The following is a 21,437-nucleotide window of genomic DNA, read 5'->3' on the forward strand; positions in this document are numbered from 1 at the left end:
AAGTCATCGTGTCCAGTTCAAGCTCATCCTTTTATTGGATCAATGCTCACTGGGCTGATTAAACAGAGAGTCTGGCACAATAATAACACCTGTCATTTCTACAATTGAAGAAGATGACTATTGGAAGGGAAAAAAACCCCTTTCTTTTCTTAATTATCATATTATTATGAAAAAGTTGCTTTTTGCCATGAAATCAAAGAATAGACAAGAACTTTCCAATTACCCAAATAGAATTGCATTAGACTGTTTCTAGTTATGAGTTTGGAATAGAAGCAGTTAGCTACTCTCCCCTTTTATTCTTTCAAGAGTTTTACTTTTGAGAGTAGAAAAATATGTTTCCCTTATAGCTGGTACCTGAGACCTATGCATTTAAATGTCAATATACTGCTTAAAATTCTCATTCACATTTGTCTGAGAAACATTAATATGTCCTTTTACATTGAAAGAAAGTGTACTTTAGGATTTTTCATGAGCAGTTATTTCAGTTAATATGTTTAAAAAGTATATCTATAGGAAAGAACAAAGTTGAGGAAACTCCCACTACTGAGCCTTAGAAAAGAGGGCACCCAACACTGAATTTAAATTAAGACTGCTGAAGGAAGTTTCTGTCCACCGTAACATCTGTAATGAGTTTTAGAGATCAGAAGTTTAAAGGACTTCAATACTTCCCAGTGATCAATATGAGACAATGATTTGTTAAGCTAATTCTTGTCACTCTAAACATACCTTCCAGATCTCCTCTTCTTCCCTTCTGGTATTTCTAAAAGATAGTGTGGTACATCCACCAGATGCCCAAGTGCAATTAGGCAACATAATTTTAACAAATGTATTTCTATCAGTGTTTTAAATATTAGCAACTGTTTCCACCTAGTTATGAGATTTTCTTCCAATGACTAGTTCTTAGAAATATCAAGTAGTTGTCAGAAACAGCTGATGGATCTGGAGTATAGTAAAGGGATTAAATGTATTATTTTCTCCTACAGATATTTTAAAAGGAGTCTACCTAAATAATTTGTGCATGCTTCAGGTTGTTCAAGCAAATATACTTTCATTAAAAATGGTTCTGGGTTCTATAATGACTTCAACACCTAGTATCTCAGGTACAAAACCTGAGTTTAATGGGGAGATAGCATAAGAATTACTTGCACTCCTATTTCTTAGGAGATATCAAGATCAGAATATTTTTAGCTTCAAGTATTAAACCATTTTCACATTCCTAGCACCACACTCAAAAAAGTATTTGATTGAAAGTCCAGACTGGAAAGTGCTATTAACTGGGCAAAATAAGCATGCTTTTGACACCTTAGCATTAGCTAGTTGATAAATAATTCCAATTTTATCTTCACACTCAAAATTCAACACAGACAGAAATGGTCTTTTATATTCTTGCTAAAGGACTAATGAAAACTAATGAAGTCCAAACAAAGAGTATTTTGCACATCCAGTAGCCTTGTAAATGACCAACAGAATTGGAGACATGTAATTGCTTTGCTTATGAAAAGCAGAAGTAATTTATCTTTGAAAATTCAGTAAAATAAGGTTTTACCCTGAAGTTCCCCAGAAACAGGGTCAAGAAAATAAGATGGTATAGAAACAAAGTGCTAAATATTGATGTTCATAGAATCACAGTAACTCACTCCAAGAGAACAGCATACAATAGGTGAGGCTACAATAGCTATGATAGGTCAGGCTCTACAGAAGGATCTGGTCAGGCTGGATACATGGGCTGAGGCCAAGGGTGTGAGGTTTGAGAGGGCAAAGTGCCAGGTCCTGAACTGGGGTCCCAACAACCATACCCAGCACCACAGGCTGGGGCAGAGTGGCTGGAAAGGTGCCCCATGGATAGCTCCTGAGTGTGCTGGCTGGCAGTGGCTGAGGAGGAGCCAGTGTGTGCTTAGGTGGCCAAGAAGGCCAATGGCATCCTGGCCTTCTTGGCCACCACTTGGCAGCCATCAGGACCACACATGCATAGCAAAAAGTAAAGCCACTTAATTCTATTTCAGCTGAGCATCCAAGCACAGCACATGTTTTGCAGCATCCCCAGCAGAGACAGAGCACAACAGCAAGGCAGGAGTTAACAGTTCAGTAAAACCAGCCAGCCACAATGAGCCTTTCACAGAAATATATAACTAATAAACTGTCATTTGCTAGTGCCAGTTTGTTTTCTGACAGCATGCAGTACATTTGTTGAAGTGAAAATTAGTTTCTTTGAAGACCAATTTACAGTTTGATTTTACAATTTTATTCTGAGTTAGCAGCAGGGTAAACCTAGCCACTTTAAAAATATTTATATTACATATTATTTATGTTAAATAATAATTTAAAATAATTGAGATGCTTTCTACAGTAACTTACAGGAGTTACCTACCAAAATAAGGACAACTGGACATAAGAGAGGAATATTTGATTTTTCCAACATATCCACTAGTTCTTGGGTTTCTTGAATGGCCCACCTTTTATCCTAAATAAAAAAAAATGCTTAGAATTACTGAAAACAACATTTATTTCATAAAAAGGGAATTTGAAGAACTGTTATTTACCAAAAAAAGAAGATACATCCCTTTTTTGCTTTGGGAGGGCAGGGTTTGGTTGATTGTTTTTAATATATTTTTAAGGTATTTTCTGGTAAAGTTATAGATGTTAAAAATAATTAGATTAATAATATTAATAACATTTTATATCCTTTTATATATATATATATATATATATATATATATATATATATATATATATATATATATATATATATATAACCAAACAAACAAGATTAAGGGTCTTCATTGGTCTCAGATATGGTTCATCTAAAACCAAACTGTTCCCATACATGGACTCAAATACAGATCACATGGCATGCACATGTCCAGAATGGGAAACACTAATTTAGACCACAGTAGCAATGGATGCACAGTTAGACGACTTCACATATCACAGGCCTCTCCTTGTAATAACTCACTTCAATACAACAGTCATGAAAGGAAATTTTAAACTACTTCAGATTTTATCCCTCTTTTATTCTCTTCAAGAATTCATGACTGGTTGACAACACAGTGACAGCAGTGTGGAACCAGAGGAGAATAGACATACCAGTATCTCAAAGGTTGAATTTAGTGCACATTAGAAACACCAAACATCAGAATGAACACAGTACATGAGGACAAAAATAACAAACAACTTATTACTCAAATATTTAATTATTATTTACCATTGCTAGTAAGTTTAAGTGTAAAATAAAAGCATGCATCCTCACTACTTACATTTACACAGACAAAATTGCAGCACTGTCCTGAAAAGATGTTTTGTAGACAGCTATCATTTTTGCTTAGAGATATTGAAATAGCTTCAACCTGATTAGACAGAAAAAGAAAAAAAGTCAAAAACTCTTATTTAGCCTTAACAGCTAAAGCTTCCATCTCTGTAACAGAAGTTGTTCATTTAAATGATTAAAAACTCGCAATTATTACTTCCACTACAAAAACTGAAAATTGCTCAAAATTTTGGGGCACTCAACAGTGAAGCATGGAGCCCAGCATATGATGAAGTATGATGCTCAGGGTAGGCATTCCAGAAATGGCCCTGGAAGCATGAGTCATGAGTGCTTGGGTTAGGATGTTCAACTGTTTTGAGAGACGAAAACACTGTCCATAAAATGTTCTAATGATTTTAGACCTCTAATTATGAGCAAACCTCTACAATACTCAGATATATACATTTTGTCTTCATGAAGTTAAAAATAAAATAAAATAAGTATGCAAGAAAGACCAGGTGCACTGGTATTCCAGGATTCTGCCCAGAATAAGAGTACAAGACCCATCTAGAGTTTCTCCTTGAAATAACTTCCTCAACAAATATTTTAAAATGCTTTCTTAGGCACAGACATATGTATTTTGCAACCTTTAACACGAGATGAATAACTATCTTATCTCAGTAAAAATAAAAAGTAGATTCTACTACATTATCAGCTTTGGTATTGCCTTAAGTAAAACAGTAAATCAGGTAGCAGAGGGTGAATCTGTTCCTAAGAGAAGATAACACTTTGATGCAAATAAAAAATCTTGAAATTTGGGAGAAAAAAAATCTTCATGTTACTTCTATTAAATCCCACTGAGTGTTAAATCCCACTGTTTCACAGTACAACTGACAAATAACATATTAAGTATCATAGCAAGAAACAGAAGTAATATGCTGCTGTGCTCCCTTAAAATGCCACTTAATCCCCAATCCAACAAAAGTACCAAACACAACATTTAAAAAGGCTTTGCAGTGTTATGTAATGCTGTATTAGTTAATTTTTTTTATAATCAGGAGTTAACTGGTTTGCAAAGAAAGGTGGTTTGAAACCAAGAAGTTGATAATGATAGTCTAAAGATTTTAGAAATATTTTGGGCTCAACATTTGATTGCATAGACACAAATAGTTGACATTTAATATTTTAAGATTTTAAAAAAGAAAGTCACAGAAGGTATTAATTACTTTGAATTTCCAAAAATACTTGGAATATGCAACACTTCAGGGCTCACCTGACTTGAACCTCTGAAGATGTAAAAGCAGAAATCCTTGGTACCTTTACAACCTTGCACATACTTTGATGAACATGAGCCTACTGCAAGCCATGGTCTTTTCAGAAGGTATTTGGAACATGATCCAAGGCAGAAGGCCCACTTTTATTTTTTGCTTTGAGATAGTACAATACATGATGCTTAAGCATTGCTGAACATTTAAAAATTCCTTTAGTGTATCATTTGATTTAACTTCAACAACTGTGTTAAGTAACACACTAGCATTTTTTGATCACCATATTATCCAGCAAAAATGAAATTGAAATTTTCTGTTGGAAAAGTAAGCACAACTACCTAGGTAGACTCTTTCATAAATCATCAATTAACTAAAATTAATTCTTATTCTATTTGCCATTTAATATCCTTTGCAATAGTACTTTTTCAAACTATAATTAATATTAATCAATGTTATCAGTCACATTAGAGAGCAAAACTTACCTAAAAATACCACCCTGGTAAAAAGTGCTTCTCACGTTATGAATGTTTCAGTGTTTAAATAGAAAGGAGTATATGGATTTGCTTAATTACTTCTGGTCCTAATAAAAACTGATATTCTTTAATTTTTTTAGTCACCAGATTCCCTTTACTGAATTTTCAACTTTATTCAACATCCACTTCCATAAAATCAAAAACTAATGCCAGAATATTTGGAACTTGCAAATTTATTTAAATTATATCAGAATTTAAAATCACAATTAACACCAATGCAGCAGATGGACAATACAATCATTAAGAAATTGGTGAATTTCTGCTAGTGAAATGCTAGTTCTTTTTCTATTTGAAAACAACCAAATATTTTTATATCGACTCATGGATAATTATCCAGTCACAAAAATGACACAAAACTTTATCCAGTTGATTCCATTTCATGTGACAGCAGCACTTTGTCACTAAAGAAAGAGGAGTACATGATTCCCAGTCACAGAAGAAAGTACCTTCAGCTCCCATTTAGGTTTGTTTGCTTCAAAAGAAAGGGCTAAACAACAGATTTAAGAAAAAACACAAGTTATGTCTTTCACAGTATGATATCTTTAACAAAACATTCATTCATTAGTCCTACTGTTTAAAGTAGCACTGACAAAAGTACTGTTAAAGTACTTCACAGGAAACAGCTGTAGCCTTAAAAAAATTTTAGAAATTATTTTCTTTATCTTATTAGTTAAATTTTTAGGTCTTTTCCCCCCCTGCTATTGATATAATCATGTTATTAGAGCCTCTCTAAGAAATCCTTCTAAGAAAATTTCTTTTTAATTCTTCAAGGACATACGTAGATGTCAACAAATATCCCACAAATAAATATGGTTGCTACAGAGAACTGGAGTGTAAAAAGTATCTAAAATGTTAAAATAGTGGTCCCAGATAATATGTACTCAACAGAATAATTCCCAGTTGGTCTCTTATTTAGATCAATTACCTTCCAATTATCCCTTTGAAAAGCTTTCAGTGCAGTACACCCACGTTGCTTAAAATAATTATTTTGCACAAAATCAAATCTCCCTCACACAAGGTACCGTGCCTCATTGGAGAACAAATAGGCTTGTACATATATTCTTTTTAAGGTTTCTAAGGTTGGAAATTCTGTATATTGGTTAAATTAAACATTAACTCAGAGATTTTATTGCTTAAAAGCACAGGGATAAGTGATGTCCTCCTACTAACAGCAGAATAGCTTTCACAGAGATAAAAAAGAGATATAGCAATGCATCTGGTGTCAGTGAATAGAGACATACTTCTGCCCCATCATACAGCTATTCAGACTTAGTCAAGTCTGCTAATTTTTTTCACTTTTAGATGTAGACAATTAATAGATATAAAGCAAGATTCCATGCTAAATACAGTTCTTCCTGAATGAAAACTGTCAGTGCAATGTCAAATTACATTTCCAGATATAAGAAAGCAATACAGGTTGATAAGGAAACATATCCTTCTAGTAATTAACACACCATGCAGAAGATAGACAGACATGAATTACCACTGCAGAAGTAACACTATGCAAATCAGAAAACCTGAATTTTTTAACCGTTATTCCCTGTGTGCTTCTCTGGGTAACAGGAACATGTAATATCATCACATAAGATATAATTAAGAATCACCCCAAAACCAGTCTAAGCAATTACCAAATGTTAATCACCTTTGGAAAATGGTAATATGATAGCTCTATTAGAAAGAATAATGAAAAAGGAAAAGATAGGTAATGCCAGTAGAACATTCCATCAATATCCTAAAGCAAAGACTCCTATGAGGGAAATGTACCCCTATTGCTCTACAAAAAGGGCTGATTTATTCGATTTTGTATTCACAGCTCTGCAGGAAAACAACCTACTCTAATTGGTTCATACTCCAAGTCAGACTTCAAAGTAACAAAAGCATTTCCTCTGCAACATATTTGTAACAACTTGGGCTTACTGAATTCATAAAATCTAAAAAAAATTCCCTCTCTGTGGTCTGCATTCAATTTCTCCTCTAATCTAATATGGACATTTTAAGTGGATCTGTAAGATGCCCCTTTACAGCACAACTGGAAAGAAGATGCTTCTTTCTTGGTAACTTCCACAGCGGATGTTAATCCCTTGTGATAAATACTACAGTGACACAGGAAGTCTCAGTTTCTGTTTTCACATTATTAAGACCATTTCTTAGGAGTAGTGACAACCAGAAACACTAAATTAATCAGACAGTTGAGAGCCATAGAGTTTTACTTACTTTTATTTGGCTTTTCAGAGATTCTGGAAGGAGAAAACCTATTTGTGCAAGAGTTTCTTTCACATTGGTGATAACACAAACTTGTTGTGATAGGTTGTCTGCGAACAAGAAAAAACCCTTAGATTCATGCAATAATAAATTAATCCAAATTACTAATCTCCTAAACATTACTTTCAATCCACATATTGTTGTTTCTTGACAGAATATTTTCAACAGCTAGAAATTTAAAGGCTACAAGGTACTAATGTAACTATGTAATTTACATAATATACATCTCAAAATTCAAATTATATTTTAGATTCTTTTGTACAACATAAAACATTACATTAGGCCTGCCCCCAAAGCCCATTTAAATTTATTAAAAGATATTTGTTCAGGTCCACATTGACACTAGATGACGCCAAGAAAACTTTTTGAAAATTTCATCCCTCTTATCATTTCAACAGATAACTAAATGCAGTGTCAGTAATATTGAGTAAATAAATGGGAAAAAAAAAAGAAAACAACCCCCAGGAGATAACATAAATCCCATTCTCAACAATATATACTAAAAGGTTTCCAAAAAAATGTATTAATGATACTGTTTAAGGAGACAGCAGATGTAACAGTTCCCCTCAATAGCAAAGACGTTGCAAAGTTGTGACAAAGATGTTGGCCTGGGCAACTTCCTAGATCTTTTACTGGTGAGGCAAAATACAGTATTTTGTTGCTACCAGGAACAACAGTTTCAAGTAATTGCCTGATTTGTTCCACAAAGCCACTATTTCAGAAAATTAGTACTTCCTCTTATTGTTGACTTCAGGTTTTAGATTCAGTGAACATTTTCCTTTCTTTAAGCCAACAAATCAAAATTTAAGTCTGAAACTCTCAAGTCTATTTCAGGGCTTTATCCTTTAGCTGCTGAATTAACACACAGAACAAAACACAGCATTCCCAATGTTTTGGGGATAGCAATTCCATAAGTAACTAGAAATTTCACACATGTAAACTCTAATTATTTCTAAAGCAGACTTCAATGAAACTCCAGAGACAGAAATATACCAAACACCACCACAAAATAAATTAGGAGTGAAAGATAAGAAAATTATAAAAATATGGGCTAACTGGTCTTCAAACAAGTCTGGTTATAAACAATATGTATTTGTTGCATACGGAAAGTTATTTCTATAATTACATACCACACAATAAGTTCAATCAGCTGCATAACCTCAGAAGTGCAGAGACATCTCACTTTCTATTGTAAACTCACAGACTTCCATATAAAAATAGACATAAAGACCTGAAATTTAATTTTAAAGCTGCTGTAGAGTTAACATTATTGGAAAGTGACTTGTGATTTTTAAGCAATTCTCTGTGACCAGGAAAAGTGATTTAGCCACTGAGAATTCCAAAAGATAATTAGAATGATTTTTTGAATCCTGAATATTTATTACATCCAATATTTATAGTGTGACAATAAAAATACTAGTAGCAACTGAGTTTGTATTAAGTTAGCAAGAAGAGGAGGGAGGAAGAAAAGGAGAGAGCAATAAACATCTGCTTAAAAACCATCACAACCAGATGGAAGTGAGAATTAAAAAAATGCATGGCCAGTTCTCACAGGATTGGAAATCAGAGGATACCACAACTGTGGGAGAAATTATCTTCCCACAGATTCACTGGGCAAAAAAAGTATACTGAACATGCATCACAGTTGGCTTCTACTTAATAGAGAATAACTTTACAGTCTGAAAAATGGGAAACCATATTGAATTAATTTCTTATCAGCAGAAAGAAACTAATGGGTAGATTGAAATCAGAGCAAGAGCCACTTGAATTTAGTACTGTACACAAAGTGCAGATACAAAATAGATATACATAATAAACCAGACTAGCATATCAGATTTCAAGAACTCAGACTCTATTGAACTAAGTAATTTAATGAAGAAGGTCAGATTGGAGCTATTACAAAAATTCACATGTGGAAGAAGGCTGTGGAATCCAAAAAGGCACCATAACTTAGGCTCAAACAGTTCTTTTTAAAAAGAAGTCTGTAATCAACAGCAAGTGCCAGAAGTATTCTCACAAAAGACTGCTCAAAGGCTGCAGCTATAAATACCCATCTCACTACTCTCTCCAGCCCTCTTAGATCTCTAATTTCCTGTAATATAAATGAGAAAGGAGAGGAAAATACAAAAAAGCAATGAAGATTTTCAGGCTGAGTTTAATAAAGAAGAGAGAAAAAAACAATGGAGTGTGGAAAACTGCATTTTTTATCCAGAGAAGAAACAAAACATTACAAGGGGAAAGTATGTTAATAAAGTAGGAGAATCTTAGAGTAATGATAATACACACATTGAAAAGATGCTGCATGTTTTTAAACGATCAAAGAAATGAGTAAATAAAGTCTGGGAAATCATCTTTTATAAAATCATCATAGTAAAGCAAGAGTTCTGTTCTAGTTGAGGTTTGAAACTCAACTGCCATTTAAATTCAAACTATTTCAAGTGGTCAAAAAAGATCCATATGTTAATTTAGACTGCACCTTTGCTGCATTGTGGAAGGAAGAATGAGTGGAGCTTTCCTCCCCAGAACTTCCTGTGTCCCACTTCTGCTAAGCTGATGGAGCTCTGTCACTCAGCATAGTCACGCTGAACCCAGAGAGCACAGCTGGAGTGCTGGCTCGTAACTCCAGGGATTCCATGAGCTTTGCTGCCTGCCAGTAAAACTGACTGTGTGCAGCATTCATTCCTGGTTTTCAGAATTCTGTTTGGGTGGATGAAATAGCCATTCTGGAAAGCCATGACATGGCCATGTCACAAAGACTTTTAATACTCAGCTAAAAACATTTTGTTTCCCATGAGACCCCTGGAAAACTGAGGCGGGAAGGGACATCAGGAGGTCCCTCATTTAAACTCCTTCTCAAAGCAGGATCACCCACGAGGTCAGGCCTGGTCCCTCAGCCCCTCACTGCTCTGCCATGCAACCTCCCCAGGCAACCTGTTCACTGCTTGATTGTCTGTCAAGGGTGAAAGAGCTTATTCCTTTTATCAAGATGGAACTTCCCTTGGTTGAGTTTTTGTGTTTCCTTCTGTCCTCCCACAATGAACCACAGTTCTACTTAACTACTTTCTGCCATAATTTCTTTTTCTCCATCTGCCCAACGCTTTTTTTTAGTTGCTTTCTCACTATTACATTACATATCAAACTCTCTACCTTGCTCTGGCTTCCTCTACTAATTTAAGCTTACTGTTTCCCTGGGAAATTCCTCCTGCCAACACACATCACCCATTTACTGCCAGCTTCATTCCAGCTGTACCTGATAATGGAGTAGTGTTCCCTATTCACATGGATCACATTTGATCCCTCCCAACACTTTTAACATACACTCAGAGCATATTTTTTGCATTAAATAAAAAATACTTAAAACTTTGCACTGTCAAATTTAAACATTAAATTTCCCTATCAGGAGTTTTCTTCATTAAAGCTAAATTAGATACAAGATTTCAGAATTTATTCCATCGAACCTATTTTTTTCTATATCAGAAAACCTAATTTTCAATTTCTTCACACCCTCCTTTGATATGCTGAAAGCTTTAGATCACATTATTATGCAGCAACACCTGCCACAGTCTTTATCCTAGAATCGTACCCAATTATAAATTAAAATGTGTTCATGTTTATGGAACTATCGTAGTTAGATGATGTATTAAGTGAACTCTAATGGAAGACTTAGAAGTTTACCTTGAAGAGCATGCCACAAACAAGCAGCAATTAAAATAATACTTTGTTTGAATAAAGATAATAAATATCATATCCTAGAGAATTAATACCATAAGAAAAAAAATGCATCTGAATGGAAAATAGGTTATAGCCTACAGACATAAATTTTTTTCTCTTAATTGCACATATATGTGTGTATATACACTTGTTTTTGGAAACATGCTTGTGCCACACCATTCTTAGTCTGTTATTACAATTCTGATTATTTTGGAAGCACATCCTAATCATTGAAATGCTTTTGAAGTTTGCAGTGAATTCCAAGTAGTAGATTAATTTATCAGAATCCCATTTGCACTTGCTACATAGCTTGACTGGTCTGGAAATTCAGTAGGGTTTCCTCTGGCATCTTTACAAACATCTTTGTTACAAGATGCTACTACTAAACATAAGAAAGATCAAATAAATACTGCCAAGCATTAATTCATGCTCAACAGAGTAGTTGAAACTGTTCTTTGAAATATATAGGTAACCAAAAATATCTAACATTTTTTATGTTGTTTATCCATTCCCCACATCCCTGTAGCCACAAAAAGTAAAAATCAAACTTGACACTGACCCTACCAATAGTAGTACACAGGAAAGAAAGGAACATTTTGTGGTGGAAGGCAAGAAAAGAGGGTTATTTTCACCTGACAGTTGCAATTCCAAGGAGTATTCCCCACCTGCCAGTCTATTTCTTTGGCTCAGGGCTGAGAACAGCCATTTGTTCATGAGCATGCTCATTAAAATGCAGATAAGATCTCTGTCCTTTGCTAAGCAAGGCTTATCTCAATTTTTATTTTTGTAAACAGTCACATGGTTTCTTCACAGAACACAAGTCATAATATGTAGCTCCCAACAGCTATAAACAGTTTGAAGGCATTACAATCTTTTTCTCAGCACTTGCAAGAAATCATCATTTTATCTGCATCAACAGATACTTCTTCAGCCAAATGTGAGGGCAAATTATCCAATCTGCAAGTGCATGCTCTTGTGAAAAAGTAATTTATAAAGTAAGGCTCTTGAGAAAAGAAAAACAACAAGGAGGAGGACAGAGAGTCAAACTGTAAGTTACAAACTTCTGAGAAGCACCATTTAAAGTTTACATGTTGGAACTAGAGTTCAAAGTTATCTACCTCGAGGGCAGTAATCCTAATGGAATTTTTTTAGGATGTTTTGTATTAACCTGATCTTAAATACATTTCTAGATGAGTCACCCTTATTGTAAGACAATGTTTTCTTACTTCAAGACTATTAAAAATAGGCGTGTACCACCTTGTCTGCATACTCTACAAGTTTATACCTGCTTAACTAAAGAAAAGCATTAAATTTGCTTTTTACAAAAGTTATAAAAGAGAATTGAGGAAGTCAGGAAACTAAAAAAAAAATGCTTTAAGAAAATAGTCTCAAAAGAAAAATAACTCATTAGTCTATTTACATCAGAGAAATGTTTCTTTGTGTTGCCTTGAATAAGAATGATATGCATGCATATACCATCTAAGGTAAAACAAACGCATGTAGGGATGTATGTTTTTCTTACTTCCACCTGAGCCAAGTTTAGCAAGGGAGAATTTGTTGAATTCCTGAAGAAAACCAAAAGTTTTGATCACTAATAAACTGCAGATGACATAAAATTTGGAATTGTAGTCACAAAATTAAATGTGTACACTCAGAAGTTTTTCATCACTACTGAACTCATCCAGAGATAAAATGTGTATCCAGCACAGTAAACAGATAACTCAATAATAGACAAATCAGCTGTGAAGACTGAAACAGCAGTGGGGAGCAATGTGAGGTCAGAGCCCTTAGTATCCAGCACCCTCCCAGCCCATGCATTCAGCTTCTGGGACATCTCTAGAGGACCTTGACAGCATGGAAAGCAGCATTTAGAGAGCTGGTATCTTGCAACTCTACTTGACAGTCATGTAGGACTTCCCCCGAGGCACTCTACATGACACAAGAAGTGATAAGCAAGAGCACATCACTTACACAAGAGCATGTAGTGATAGGGCAAGTGGGAATGGCTTCAAACTGAGATTAGATTAGATTAGATTAGATTAGATTCAGATTAGATATTAGGAAGAAATTCTTTACTGTGAGGCTGGTCAGGCACTGGAACAGATTGACCAGAGTTGTTGTGGATGCCCCATTCCTAGAAGAGTTCAATGCCAGGTTGGATGGGGTTCTGAGCAACCCAATCTAGTGAAAGGTGCCCCTGTTGATGGCCATGGGCTTGAAACTAGATAGTCTTTAAGGTCTTTTCCAACCCAGGCCACTCTATGATTCCATGATTCTACAATATAGCACATAATAGTGGGTTCTGAACTCTCAAGAAAAGCAGACACTATGATATAGTACATTACCCAGCTTCTGGGAAAGGCCTAACTGAGCACGCCTAGGCTTGTGGGATGGTTGTCATTCCCTAAGGCGACCTGTCCTTGAAGGTTTCCCATAGGTGCAGCACAACACAGCAGAACATAGCTAATAAGATTTCTTCTGTAAAACTAACAACCATAAGACAAAACAATGCCATACAGGGGTACATCAGGATGATGCTCCAAAGGACAAAAGTATACTCTCCCCTTAAATATGCTTTAAGTGTGGAATGAACTGTGCATAAATCACCTGCCAAATATTCATTTACGTGATTCAACTGTCCACTACCAAAATAATTCATGCTATAGACACCTGAAGGTCTGAGATATTAAGCCTTTTGAAGGGCACAAAATAGATAAGGCACAACTTTCAAATCCTGCTGTCTTGGAGGACTAACAGTGCCAATTCAAAACCCCATTAAAGATAATTAATGATGTAAGATAACTCTGTTATGCAGTGAGCTAATTTGCTATGAAGGATTCACTATACTACTTGCATAACGAAAAAAGAACACGTACAGCTTCTGCTTCCTAAACTCAAGCAGTGCAGCAAGAAGCAAATCTAAACTTCAACAATCTTAAAGTACAGATTGTCATAGAGACCTCCATAATAAGACTACTGTGGTAATTGAAGCAGATATACTGCATGCTGCAACAGCAAAGGAACATTAGATAAGTAAAGGGATTAGCCTAATTGATTACCATGAAGGTCTTCATTTTTACTTTAAGCTACACAAGCTTTTTATTATAAGCATTAGCTGAAAAAGACTGTACTGGCTTTAAGGAAAAAAAAAGGTGGTAACATGACATACATATATATATATATGTGTGTGTATATATATATATAAAACTAATGTAACAACTAATCTCCTTTAAAGACCTATGAGATTATTGAAGCCCTTGTAAACACAGGAGCATGGAAATTCATTTGGATAAAGGTTAGTTTTGTTCCAAGTTTGTAATTTTTTGACCACTGAGGAAGAGTCTGGCTCCGTCTTCACTGGAACCCATTGCTTATCAGAACCAGAAATTTCCAGGCTTGCCAGTTCTTTTTGATTTGTGCCTGAAAAATTCAGTTAAGTAGTTGTAACAATGCATCTAATATGATATATTTGCTCACTGTGAACAACTAGCCAGTCATTCTCTGTGCCTCAATAGCACACAGGTTTTCCTCTGATTTCCTTAAATAGGAACTACATTATTTCCTCTGAAAAGGAATTTTAATCCAAAGGGAAGTTCATTTCTCTTCATCAGTTTCTGGGGTTTTATCCCTCAGTTCTCAACAAGGAGTCAGGCAAGGGTCCCCTGAATCACTGCCTATCAGTTTACAGTAACAAGTTCATTAAACGGTATTTGAGAATTCTTCCTTCCTACAGTGTTTTTAGAGAGAGTCCACCTGCATAAAAGCTAAATCTAGTCTTAATGTTAAACTGGTATGAAACCACTGCCACCAGGAAAAAAAAAAAGGTTAACAAACTGTTCAACAAAATATTCATAAATTAATGAAATACCTCAATATCACATAACTGCTATATCAATGTAGGCAAAAACTGCCTGTATGTAAAACAGTGAAGAGCCCTAAAGAATTAATATTTAATTTTCACTCTACTATGCAGAATAGAAAGACAAAACATATTCAGAATTGACCTGCAAATGAAAGAAAAAAAATTGTTTATTCCTTACAAGGCCCTTCAAAATTAATCTCTATTGACTGTAATATATATAGCTTTTTATAAGGTTCTGTATTCTGAGAGAAGTAAATAAAGATAAATAGGGCTAATAGAAAAATTCCAGTAAACAAGCTAAAACAACTTGCCTAAGCACATTTCATCCACCATATAACTTTTCTTAAAGACATTTCAAACTAGCACACAAAAAGTTCTTAATTAGAATCAGGAATATGCAAACTGACAGTCACAAGGACAAACACATACCCTTAATGATTGATTCAGCTGCATACAGATCCCGCTTGTAGGTCACCTAAAGGACAGACAAGCCTCGTTAGATTTAACACAGCAGGAAGGAATGTAAAACCAATAAAACAATGCCCTGAAGGCAATTCTTTACATTTTAAACACCATAAACAAGTGATATTATCAATTTCTTAATTTTTGTAAAATATCACTGGCAATTTATGAGAACAGAAGTTGCAGAAACTGCTGGAGATTTGAGAAAACCCCTTTTCCAAACACTTAGATCTGCTTGGAATCAGTTGAAATCTAAAAGGATTTTCAATCCTTTGAAAAATTATGAAAACATGATAATGCAACTATTTTTTTACACATCCATTCTACTCTAATTTTACTGCAGATTGATTAATTTCTAACAGGACTTGGGAACATAAAATTGACAGCCATGAAGAAACCTTGTTATTGATTTTACTAATATAGGTGCAATCTTCCAGTAGAGCAATACCACTACTGTTAATGAGAGTCCAATTAACCAGTGGGAGACAGTAAACATAAAGACTACAAGTAAACAGTGTGAGCTTTCAGAGGATTAATAAACATCAAATTCTTCTTGAAGACATTAATCAGATCAAGTTAGATGGACAATAAGATGCTGACTATTTACTTGGTACTTGCAAAAACACCCTTCATAACTGTCTTTATACCCTCATGATGGCTGACAGTTGCAATAATAGGCTTTGCAAATAAAATAACAGAGAATTAAAGTCAGCATCTACCCAGGACATTAACAGTCTTTGCTAGCAATGCCTTCACAATGACAAGCAGTGACTTGAACTGACATGAGTATTAAATATTTGTATTTGTTTTTACTGTAAATTCATTTTATGCTAGATAAAATTTTAGTGGACTTTCCAAATACTTTCTCTCTTCAGTCTGAATAAATTTTTTCTTTCTGCTTGAAATGAACTGAACAAGATTCCAAAAGTTTTAGTCCTGCAAGATAAATCTTTCAGCAGGACACCACTAACAGTACCAGCATCTTAGTCTCCAAGTAAGTGATTACTTGATTTTAACATAAGGATTCTTGTAACCAGTTTCCTTTCAATCTCATAAATTAAGCTCTGTATTATAGTCAGACACAGATGAATAACATCTCATGATTTCCCCAATACATTATATTCTTCTAAAATGAAAAACTAACTTACTTCCCTACAGTTTGTCCTGCAAGAGGAGCAGCCAGAGAATTAATCTACCCTAATATATCTTAGGAGTCTGACTTTACATACACACATTTACATTTCAACTTAGTGTTGGGAAGAATCAATGTCTTGAGAGAGTGAGCAACTATGTGACTGATTTTGCTGCAAAGTTTCTATTCACCAGACTCTAGAGGGCCTTTATGCTGAACTTTCAGTGAAGTGAAACAGATTATAATCTCAAAATCTATCGACAAACAAGACTAAAGTCTGTTAGAAATAGTCTCACACCTTAACATTTATGGTCTTTTAGAGGTGCAAAAATATTTTAAAAAAGTCTGATCTAAAAAAATCGTAGATGCAGTCTTCAAGAAAACAATACAGGAGAATAAAAACTAAAGAATAAACCTTTAAAAATTCTCTTCTGAAATTCTGAGACAGACATCAGTAAATGGATTGTTTTCTAGAGAAATAATCAACAAAGGCCATATTACATGCTTCATTTGTAATTCTTTCAAAATCTTTGATCCTACAAGATAATTTCAGATACAAGCTCCTGTAAGTTTTGTGAAAAATGCAGAGTTCACAGAAAAACCCTTCCAGATACCATCTGCAACCATCCCTTACCAGTCAAGGAGGGAGAGTTTCTCTACACCTCTTTCAATTTGACTAAGATGTTAAATTCAATTCCATGAATGTTCCCTATTTATAACAGTTGCACAGAGCGTGAGCCCAGATTTCTCCATAGCATTCTAGATGCACTTGTAATACTAGAACATCTCTTTTCTAATTTCATATTTTTGTTTCTCTAGCATACAGTATTTTGCCCACACACGGTGTAAACTTCCTATCCTCTGGGATGCCTACACCACATTTAAAGTCACTGCCTTCCAAGAACAATCCACTAAATATTACCTATACTTCATTTGTTTTTAAAATCAGTTCTTTATATTTAGCTGCAATGAAATGCATACTCTTTGTTGAAAAGGTTTTCTAAGTAATCCTTATAAATATGTTATTTCTCATCAATTATATTTTCATTTACAGATCCTTAAATCTTTGTCTGCAAACTTTATCAGACAACTGGTAAATACCTTAGAGACAATAAGAGTTTCTGCAGAAACTGGTGAGAATTATCTTTTGAAATATATCAATTATCTAATTCTTCATCTATTTAATAAGAACTAGTACAATTACAGTCATCCTATTTTTAATTAAGACGTCATGTAGCAACAAGTCAAATTTCTGCCAGTTGTATGTTGTATCAGCACTACAATCTTTATCAGCCAAGATTACAGTCTTGTAATAAAGTCTTGAAGTCAATTTCACAAAATAAATAAATTCCATGTTGGCTGACATTAATTACTTTAATCCCATGACTCTTTATTGATCAAGTTTTGCCTGTAGCAGTGCACCCTTTTATTTTTATGATCAATATCAAACTCACAGGCTCTCAATTACTCAAATTCTCATTTTTCATGTGAAAATATTAATTTTCATTTAGTCCTCTTGAACATCCAGTGATCCAAGATTTTCAGAATGTTATTGCTGCAATCTAGAATACCATTAGGCCAAATATTAAAACTCAAAACAAATACCTTACATTCACAAAATATGAAAACATAACCTGCTTATAGCAAAGGCAGAACAGTCTTACTTATTAAATATCTCTACTTTTCTGTAGAATTACCAATCTATTATACCCTTATAAAGCCTCAAAAATCAGCAGACGAGTTTGTTTTTCTGTGTACTTTTTTTTGGTAATTCTCAGACTACTAGTTTTCACTACCTAGGAAGATGTTGGTTTAGAAGTTATTCCCCAAAATTACTTCCCTGTGATGTTTAGAAGTCTTTTTCAAACTGATTTAGTTGGATGGATGGTTCAGACTTAAAAAAAAATGTACATTAAATGCAAAAATAGAACTCTTTACACAATAAATACAAGGTTATGATCACACACATACACAAATGTACTGCATTTCACTTTAATGAAGTTTTTCCCCTCTTAAACTACAACATCATACAGAGCTCCTTTGTATGGGGTAGTTTTGTAGGATTAGAAAATAATCTGTTGCTTTTTAAAAATAGTGAAGAATTTTCACTCTGTCAACATTTCACTCTGTCAACATTGTCTATAAATCTGTCTCAATTTTTAAAAAGTGCTATTATGCTGAATTTTTTATCTACAATACACACACACACACAGTAGAGTACAACAAACACATTCTGTTAGTTTATTTTTAGACTAAAAATACTTAAAGTAATTTTACTTCCAAGGCATCAAACACAGAGAAACTGAAAATGTGTTCTTGATAGAGACTTCATGTTTCTTTTTTTGCCATCTTGATACCAAATATCTTATAATTAGCTATAAAATAACTATCTTTGAAATAGAACTTATGAATATTTATAACACTAAAGTAATTTGTTCCCAGAAAATGAAAAAAACTATCTCCTGCTTTAGCTCCAATAATGACTTTGAAATGTTATTTTTCCTAATGTACAAGTGCTCAGGTAGAATAATTAGTGTTAATTCAAGAAGATAATATATAAACACACACAACATTCTCCCACAGCTTTGAGTCATTTAATGTTATGTAGGTTGTGCACCTCATGCATAAACTGAATTCTTACAAATATCTGATTTGCTCTTTAAAGATTCGAGGTCCACATAGGACGAAATTGGTTTTTACTACTCAAACTGTTAACTGACTCAGTCCTTCTGCTAGGCATCCTCTGAAACCTCAACTGAACTGATTATTTATTTCAGTTCTTATTTATCTGGATGGAACATTTCTTTGCCTTGTGTTGAAAATATAAGACTGGAGCCATAGAGAGAATATCAGTCCTTGGCATATGAAATTTCATTTAGCTAAGCATTAAAAACCTAGCAGAAAATAACAACAATCTATTACAAATTACAGTATTATGACAGTTAAGGAAAGAAAATTGTGTTTCTGAGAGCTGATTAGTAACAACAATAGTTCCAAAGCATTTTGTAAGCAAGGACCACTTGAGAAAATGGTAGTCTTCTGCATTTCATGGAACTGCAGACTGAGCATGACTGTTCTTTAATGGTACTGCTCTAGGTGACCTGCCAAACACCCTGGTTCAGAGTGACCAACACCAGGTGATATTCGAGAAAGAGCTGTATTGCTCTGTAGGCTCTAAACTGAAATGAGTATTTCCTGCAGAAACAATGTAATATTTTAAAGACCTTGTCATTTTTATGCCTTCCACTTTTAATGTCTTTACAAGCCACAGAAGACATCAACAACTTTTAGCTACAAAATTTGACAGGGCACAGGCTGCGAGAAGGTACTTCAATGGCCTGGCACCAGCATCTTTGTGTTCATGTAAAATATTCACTGCTCTGCACCGCCTGCAGCACAGTGCCTGCACATAAATGGGTGCTCTTGCTACTGTCACACTCTGCACAACACTGTCAACACTGAGATTGTGCTGGGGTGACCTTGGATGAATAGCAAGTGCCCACCAAAACTGCTCAGTCATTCCCCTCTTCAAGTGGATAGGGGAGAGAAAATATAACAAAAGGCTCATGGGACAAGATGCTGGCAGGCAGAGATCATACAAATCAGACTCAACTCAGGGAAATTATTTTAATTTAGTTTGATTTATTACCAATCAAATCAGAATAGGATAATGAGAAATAAAACCAGATATTAAAACTTCTTCACACCACCCTTCCCTTTTTCCCAGGCTCAACTTTACTCCCGATTTTCCCCATTTCCTCCCCTCCAGTGGCACATGGGGATGGGAAATGGGGGTTGCAGTCAGCTTATCACACAATGTCTCTGTTGCTCTTTCCTGCATAGGGAGAGGACCTCCCTTCCCACATGTTATCATTTTCCAAATGTTTACAGGCCTCTTTAAAGTCCAGTGCTACTGCAATGGATCCCACATGCTATAAAGTTTACAGCATCAGGATGTTTAACTTTTTCATAAACAGTGTTGGAGGTGACACTGACACTTCAACAAGCCCCTTTTATAACAGAGATGTGCACAAGTTCAAGTCCAAATGAAACTAGGGACTATTCCTTATGGGCCTGATACTGGGCACAATGCTAATATCTTTATTAACAACCTGAGAAAGGAGAAACACCCTCAGAAAACTAGTAGATGATAACAAATGAACAAGTATTCATTCAATATGCTCAAGGGTCCAACAGTAACTCAGAAGGATCCTGAAAGCCTGGATAAAAGTGCTGAGAGACACTTTGTGGTCTATAACATACACACAGAATCCTGCAACTGGACAGAACTACCCTGGGCAGCAGCAGTCCATGCTGATGCTGAAATACAGAAAACAGCTTTAGAGAGAATGACCTAGACAAGCTGAGCATGAGTCAGCAGTGGGGACCAGTGGAGAAAAGGAATCCAACAGGGCTGTATCAGCACAGAAGGAGTACTTATTACAGGTAATATAGGGATTATTGCCCTGTATTTGGCCCTTCAGAGAACACTCCAGAGTACTGTTTTTAGCTTTGGGCTCCCCAGTAGAGCACAAAGAGGAACAGGAGGAAGCCAGTAGAGGGCTGTTCAGATGGTGTGAGAGAACTTTGCTTGTTCAGCCCAAATTACAGAAGATGGGAGGTGAGGAAGGGTTAATTAATGGGTTAATTTTAAATAAATTTGACTATTCTTGCAGAGCTTTCTGTTAACCTTTCTTCCTTTCCCAGTACAAGAGGGATTAAGGGAAATGTTGAGGAAATATTATGAAAAAAGTCCCCATACAAGGTGATTCTCATTAGAATTGTCTTTCCCAGAGAGCCTGTGAAATCTCCCTTTTTGGAGATATTAAAAACTTAGCTGGACAAGGCCCTGCACTGCCTAACGTAACTAACCTGGCCCCACTTTCAGCAAGGTGTAGGACCAGATGACATCTACCCATTTCATTCAGACTTTAAATGATTCTGTCATTCTAAGCTACATTTA

General features: G+C 35.0%; 1 protein-coding gene across 2 annotated transcripts in view; it reads right to left on the reverse strand.

Moving 5' to 3' along the window:
• CRPPA (CDP-L-ribitol pyrophosphorylase A) overlaps window positions 1-21,437 on the reverse strand; it is a 107,861-nt gene that overhangs the window by 45,469 nt on the left and 40,955 nt on the right. For both annotated transcript variants that reach the window (XM_059844089.1, XM_059844099.1), the window contains 4 exons: window positions 15,310-15,355; window positions 7,260-7,357; window positions 3,255-3,344; window positions 2,369-2,461 (listed from right to left, as the gene is read on the reverse strand). In XM_059844089.1, the coding sequence (XP_059700072.1) occupies window positions 2,369-2,461; window positions 3,255-3,344; window positions 7,260-7,357; window positions 15,310-15,355 (327 nt within the window). The remainder of the gene's footprint in view (window positions 1-2,368; window positions 2,462-3,254; window positions 3,345-7,259; window positions 7,358-15,309; window positions 15,356-21,437) is intronic.

The sequence above is a fragment of the Haemorhous mexicanus genome, chromosome 1 (assembly GCF_027477595.1).
Source record: "Haemorhous mexicanus isolate bHaeMex1 chromosome 1, bHaeMex1.pri, whole genome shotgun sequence".
In the NCBI taxonomy this organism is placed as follows: domain Eukaryota; kingdom Metazoa; phylum Chordata; class Aves; order Passeriformes; family Fringillidae; genus Haemorhous; species Haemorhous mexicanus.